This window comes from Montipora foliosa, chromosome 3, assembly GCF_036669935.1.
Source record: "Montipora foliosa isolate CH-2021 chromosome 3, ASM3666993v2, whole genome shotgun sequence".
Taxonomy (NCBI): Eukaryota; Metazoa; Cnidaria; class Anthozoa; order Scleractinia; family Acroporidae; genus Montipora; species Montipora foliosa.
The window spans coordinates 18879477-18887120 of NC_090871.1; the positions used below are offsets into that span (position 1 = coordinate 18879477).

The following is a 7644-nucleotide window of genomic DNA, read 5'->3' on the forward strand; positions in this document are numbered from 1 at the left end:
TGAATACCTCTTCCCAATCGGCTTCATGTCTTAATAAATTTACAAGGAGTGTCAAAAGACTCAGATTAATGAGAAGTTCTCCAACCATTGATACCTTGCAATGATCATTCTAGTACACTGAATCATCAAATCACATTTTATGAACTTTGGGCAGGCCGACGGCGACCTCAACCGGAAAAATAAAAATAAGCAATAATTGGATTTGAAAGATGAAAGGAAGCCGATCACAAAGAGTAAATAGATCGTTTGGGACACAGCTTTCATATCTTACCGACAAGCACCACAACATAAACATACCAGACCGTTGAAACAGACTGCAATATTTTTCTGGGGTATACTGTTTATATTGCTGAACTAATAAACGAATGTTTTCACAAAGCTTTGAGCTTGCCGCCTTGACTGGTGGGAAAACAAACATGGACTAATTAGCGTATAAAAGTGATATCTTTTGTAGATATTTCTAACAGTGTCAGCCTGATTAGAATTTTAAGACCGGCAACTCGCCACAAAAGATGACGATTGACAAGAAACGATGTAAAAAGACCGCATGAGGGATTCATATGTCGTGATTAAAAAAACAAAAACCTGCTCTATTTTACCAGAGAATTAAAAAAATTCCTTTTATTTACAATTTCAGGTTTTAATCATTTCTGTTATGTACAAAACAATTGAAGTCAACAAAACATTCAAAACCATCTGTAGTCTACACGTTTGTAATAACCTATATTCAATATTCTCGATGATTTACTTTCCCTTTCCTCGACAAAGACAATATCATTTTCTTGTCTAATTCAAGCCATAATTCCAAAAGGAAGTCAAGATAAAATTCGTTTCAAAACAACACATGATTTTACGAAGAGTTAAAAAAGTATTCTTCAACAACCTGAAATATAACTGACCCCAAAAGTTAACAATGGCTGTTCAATACCATAGTTGTTTTTGGCTTGTCTACAAAAAAGTTTATCTCCTTGCCACTTCTCGATAAGTACAATAAGTTATGTGTGTGTTGGCTTCTCGGTGAATTCTGTCACACTCTATTGCATCCACACGAGTTGGAATTTGCAGTTTCGGGTAAAACTAGAGAACTGGTCAATAGACAACTGGTCATTAGATTCCCCTTATTTTCTGCTTTTGCGATTCCAAAAACAGAGGTCAAGACTAAACCGTTGTTTCGTTCGTATTTTTATTGTGGCCATTATTTTGAACATGCGGTCGACGTGGCCTCTTCCCGGTGACAACATAATAGAATTTTTTCCACGCCTGAACTGTTTTAAGTGAACAAATCCATAGTCCTGAAATCGTGCCAACAAACAGCGACATAAAAATCTTTAACTGAAATATGCCAAGGTTTGGTTCGGCGATTTTGTCATGCCGTTTACCGTAAAACCAATACTCTTTGTTCGCATATTCATAAAAGTAACAAGCGATAACGGCCGTCGCTGGAACAGTCGAGAACACCGAAAAAATACCAAGACGAACAATTAGTCTTTCGAGTTTACTTGTCTCGCTTTTCTTAGTCCCGTTTCGCTGAACTGTAGAGCGGCAGCGAAACAATGAAACAAATCCAGCGATTAAAAACAGCGTGCCGATGATTAGATATGTAAACTCGGGCCCTAGAACGAACGCTGCTAGAGCGATCAAGTCCTGGTTTCCCACAAAACAGAGCCCAGTCAGTTCATCGCCATCGATTTTACGAGTAATGAGGATAAAAATAGTTTTGATGCCAGGTAGTGTCCAAGAAATGACATGAAACAAGTTCGAATAGGAGCCAATCTCTCCGTGACCCCATTTCATCGCTGCCGCTAGGAACCAACTTAGCGCTAAAATGACCCACCAAACTGTTGCAGCCATACTAAAGAAATACTGCACTAAGAACACAATAGCACAGCCGGTGTTTCTAAGACCATCTTGAATGAGAAATTTTGGGCCATTGGATTCCTGATCGCACGAGATATATTCGCGACCAGCTGCCAACCGAACGATGAACGAGATGGAGTGTAGATTGCAACAGAGGGCAAGCCAAATGATCGAACGTTCGGGGTATTTGAAGCGCTTCGTGTCCACGAAAAAAGTACAAAGAACTGCTGATGTGCAGAGAAAACACAGTGTCGACCATAGTGTCATCCACGTATCTACAGCATTTTTATCGGAAGTCTTAAAGATGCCTTCTTCATTACACAACACAGCACACGATTCCGTGCTTCCTACATAATAATAATTGACGCTATTCTTGAATTTCCTGCACTGTTCTGAACCCGTATGACGCCTTCCCGCTGGTGTTGCCGTTATGGTTGTGCTCTCATTTAGCGATACCACATTGGTAGTAGGGTTATCCGTGATATTTGGCCCCGACATACACATCGCTTTCAAGTTGTTTTCTTTCAAGAACTTGCTGCAGTTGAGGTTAACGGGCCATGCAATGCCAAATTCTGAAAGCACGGGAAGGCACTTCATGCGCACAAATTCGCACAACGGGCGACAAGAAGTGATCATAACATCCACCTTCTCCGTACACATTGGAAAGTACGCCGAACACAAGAAAAACTGTAGCTGACTCGCACATTGGTAACGAATCAATGGCAAGAATTGTAGGAGTTCTTGTTCGGCTTCACCTTGGCTGTCGTGGCCGAGTATATTGGGCATCCGAGTTCTGTTGTACCCGAACTCGTCACACAAGGAAGACGTGATTTTCTCACACTTCCACCCCTTTTTCCTGAATCCTTGACTAAAGGCGACAAAGCCTGTCAAAAATACAACAAAAAACCTCAAACGCTTGGTCGCCTTCATGGTGGATCCGGCTTCCATGCTCGCCAGCTGAAATAAACTATGGTTCTCTCTCGGTCTAATTTTGAAATAGCTGTCTATTTAGTCGCATTTTGTCTCAATTCTCCGTTCTCTGATTTGTTGACTCTGAATTGGTTTATGCGACAAGTACGTGTTACGTTCTTTCGGACTGGAACATGTAAGCAAAAGTTTCATGTTAGGAAGTCGTGTTCGACCGCCGTCGATCTGTCGATCTGGGCTTGTGGATACTCTCATCCAATCACAACTTGATCACAACACACTTGACAGATTAAGACCACGCCTATCGAGAGAGCCATTTTTTCACCCCCAGGGCGATTGGTGGATCGAATAACCAAAGTAAACCAGTAAAGTGCATTGTGCTTGCTTTTATTTCGCACTCTCTGGTCTTATTGACATTGCCTTTGTTATGTTCGTCAAAAGAACTGATTAATACGAATGTAGAATACAAACTTTGTCTTCGTCTTTATCAGATAATGAGCGCCAACGGTTTTGCTTAAGGGCGCGTTCGATTGACCGTATTCCGGAATAGGAATACATGGAATAGAATTTTATAAATCCTTCGTTTTTACGGAGATTCACATTAAAATTATCAAACACTTGCTAAAGTGCTATTTCAAACATACATTTATTATCCTTGTTGCTTTAAACTCGCCAAACATACCGTTTTAATCATCACTCCTCGTATTCTTATTCCGGAATAGGGTCAATCGAACGCGCCTAAAGTTGCTAACCTTCTCTCTCTTGACAAACGGCTTGGGAACAAAAAGTATTTTTAGAAGTTAGGTGACAAAATTCCACCGAACTATTTTATATTTCATTCTCATTTATAAATGACAAAAGATATATTCAAGAAATTGTCCGATTAAAACACGATCGATCAAGTTGTTCACTCCGTCAGATTTTGAAACACGGTCTGGCCCCCTCGAGTTTGGCCCCTGTTTCGCTTTGAAAAGGATTCGGTTAGGAACATTTTCAAGTCTCGCAATTTTGTTTCATTTATTTACTTTAAGATTATGGCCCAGCTTTAAGTTTAAAAACAATAACGAAAGGTGTATTTTTTTCCATTTTGTTGAGTCAATTAGAAAGCGTCGGAACCGTTTCCATAGGTTTGCGTAAAACGACGAAAGACCAAGACACAGGATTTTTTTTTATATCTGTAGTATTTTCTAAAATCTTCAGCGAGAAAAACATGGCCAAAACACTAAAAATCTTGTTTCACGGCTCGGTCTATGTTTGTTTTGAAACCCCATGGAAACATCGGCTAAGCCAGTTAAGAGTCCAGCTTTCATCTGAAATTTTTACTAACATGCATTTCTGTTGAGTAAAGTGCGAGCAAATAACAGCCGGCCACCTGGAATTCTCCGCTAAGGGCAAATTAACTGTAAACTAAAAAATGATGCATTTAACGGATATTTTATTTCAAATCAAGACCGCCTCAATATGTTACTTGGAATGTGTTTCGCTCAGTTTTGTTACGACCTTGTGAGCCAGGAGCCCATTTCTGTGTGAGCCTATTCCAAGTCTTGCAGTCGTTGAAAAAGAAAAACCGACCCTCGGAGGCTGGGCGGGGGTAGGGGGAGGGCGATGGGGTCGAAAATCTTTACTCCCTTTAAATATTTACTTCTGTTCCCTTATTCCTAAAATTATTCTCAAAATTGTCACCATCTTTTTGTTTCCTAAAATTTCATGTTCCCTTGTTCGCTAAGATGTTCTGCAATTGTTCCCCTGTTTCCCAGTTTAAATTAGCGGCGTTCGGCTTCTTCCCCAAAACCCCTGGGGGGACCTCAGTCAAAGAAGGTTTTACTTTTCGAGCAGTATATTCCAAACGTCGCCAGCAGTGCAACATCATCTGTAAGTTTTTCCTTCGATTTCTATTGCAACGTTTTTCGTTGCTACAGCCACTGAAAATACTTTTTTGACTTCGGTCAGCGAAGACTAAACTCCTCGAGCCTTTTCCGAGAGGTTTAGCTTCTGTCGCCGAAAACCTACCCCAGAGACAAGCAACGAGAACTGGCATAAAAAAAATAACTTTTTTATGTTAATTAACACCCAAGTTGAGCCAAAGTCAGATCATTGAGAGCCTCGTTCGCGATGCCCTTCAGTTTTTTTTAAGAAAATTCTTTGAATTACTACAGATCAAGTTTATTGCAAGGAGTGACCAACCACAATAATGTCTCGATTATTCTTTTTACAAGGTTACTTCCGTTAAAAAACAAAACGAAGTCATAATAAGAAATTGAAGGAGGGTAGGGTTTCCAAAAGATCAAACCGAACTTCAAACCAAACTTCCGCCTTCCGATACAATTTACAGTCAATTAATCACCCATTCAACAGATTTGGTGTAACCGGAAGACTGAATGCTGGAGGATTAATTTTTAATCCTCCAAATTAATCCTATTTGCAAGATTTACCGAGTTAAATGACAGACGAACGGTTGCTGAGGTATTTTTCCCCACTCATGTAGATGCTTAGGCACAAGAGAAAATAAGTGGGACAGAGAAGGACAATCAAGTCTCCCTTATTTTCCTTTGTCAGGAGTTTATATTGGTGAAGAAATGAGGTTCCACTACAAACGTTTTTGATGTCTCAGGGGAATTTTCTTGGAGGATGGACAAAGGAACATACGCATTAAAATTTCCTTCACAATTTTAGAATGGTTTCTTGGCATGTTATGAAATTGAGAATCCTAATGAGATATCAGGCTAGATTTGCTAGCGTCATTTGAACGCTGGCGGGACTTCAAAAGCAACGTTTGACGAGTTGGCTGTACCGAAAGGTCTCTGATGAGTCCATTGGCGAAACGTATGTATGTCAGACTAGCCGCCAAAAGAGACAGAGGATTTGAAGTTAAACTTACATCTTACTGATTTGGAAAAGTCGGGAACTAGTTAAAGAGAAAACACTTTGGAGTCCTGAAAGACCTAGTAATGAGATTGTAGAAATAATTAGTATGGTTCTTAAATAATGGTAATGAACTTTATTTAAGCGTCAGTTGTGTTTTCGGGGGGTGAAGAGGAATAATCGTGTGTTCGTTATTCTATTATCACCCTACTCAAAATTTTTCATAATTCCATTATTCCAGTAAAAAAGAATTCATTATTCCATTGAAAAATCTACTTATTCCGGACAATATATAAATGTTTTCGCGCGAAAGCTCACATGGTATTTCATTGGTGTTTACATAATTAAAGTCGTTATTCCGTTATTCCGCTCCACAAAATGGCATTATTCCATTATTACAACGAAAAAACATTGGCATATATGGAGGGGTGGACTTACGTACGGTCGGTCAACAAAACCAAATTTTCTCGCACAGATGGGTTACCATATTTTTTACCCAGCGTGCTCTGCGCGCTCGCACCTAGAATCTTCTGGGCGTATCTTTGGAAGGTTACAGGGGGTAGTCAAAATGCGTAGATTCAGGTAGATTTTATCCGGTGGACAAATAGCTGGCGTCTCTGTTGGTAGCTTTAGGCCCCACCCTACTGAAAATAGTTTTCGTTTGAATACTTTAAATTCTTACTCAAAACTGGTTATCGAATTTCGTTCAGGCCGCGTTTTTTTTTTCAAAACGAGAATAGCGTTAATTATTCACCATAAACAACATCATCCAAAGGAGAGGTTAACTATCAATAGAGTTATTTCAGTAGAGTTATGACTTAGAGTTAGAGTTAACGACTGCCAAAATCCTGAATTCAAGATTTTGGACTGCCAAAATCTTGAATTTAGGATTTTGGAAACTGAACTCTAACTCTACGACATAACTCTATGAAAATAACTCTAAGAATGGCTGTCCCCTCCAAAGGATGTGAAGTAAAAATTAAAGTTATTTCCTGGATAACTATTTATCTATAAGTAAATATCGCTACACATTCCGAGTGAATAACTAAGGCCAGATCACTCCTCAAAATATTTTTAAAAAATAAGCAATGACAAGTATGCGCACAAATAGCTCAAACATCGATTGTTTTGCTTCAAAGAAGCATTACCCTCAACCAATAGGCGGTAGCCAATTTGGTGCAAATTTATTAGTGTTCTATAGAGCAGTTTTCAAGTGACTGTCGAAAGTAATAACGCGATTGCAATTACTTCGCTCAGTGATTGGTTTAAAAATCTCGCGCCAGTTTATCAACCCGAGTAGGCAAATCAAAACTGATCGTGACTTGCACGCGCGAATCAGTTCCCGCGCTTTTAGCAAGTACGTTATATTGGTTCATTCCGCTGTTTGCACCTGCTGTGATTGGTCGAAGTCATTACTTTGGTATTTTGTTTCACGACATTCAATTGAAAACCGCGCTATAGCTGAGATAATGAACAGTAAGCAAGGGTACTGTGTAACGACAAATCAGAGACCGTCGACTGGCTGGCTCAGTTGGTTTAGAAGCGGACTCAGGCCCGCAGTGACACTGAAGTGTACTTTCGCGAACACTTACGAGATGTAGAAAAAAAACGACACAGATGCGTCAAAACCAGTTGCGAGTTATTTTAATCTTCCTTATCACTCCCACCACAACGTGATAATTTGCTGCCCATCCTTACACCAAGGAAACACAGAAAGCCGCAACAAACATTCATCTTTCAACTAGGTACACTCTATCCTCACGGAATCAACGAACGCCTCTCATTCCATCAATTTATCCACAAATTCCTGTCACCATATTTCCCACGAATGGCAAGGCTCCTCCACACCCTCATAAAAACCAACAATACCCACAATTCCTCTATTCGCACTGATGAAGGGCTAACGCTCGAAATATCAGCTCTCCAAATCTTTCACGGTGGTAATCCAACGTTTATCAACTTGTTTGATAAAACTGACCAAATTAGCCAGCAGTGAGT

General features: G+C 39.8%; 1 protein-coding gene across 1 annotated transcript; it reads right to left on the bottom strand.

The window, feature by feature from the left end:
• Positions 1 to 593: 593 nt before the first annotated feature.
• LOC137997000 (frizzled-4-like) lies at positions 594 to 3033 on the bottom strand. Its single transcript, XM_068842669.1, has one exon. It carries the CDS (start codon positions 2803 to 2805, stop codon positions 1159 to 1161), a length of 1647 nt encoding a protein of 548 aa, XP_068698770.1. The 5' UTR covers positions 2806 to 3033; the 3' UTR covers positions 594 to 1158.
• Positions 3034 to 7644: the final 4611 nt, after the last annotated feature.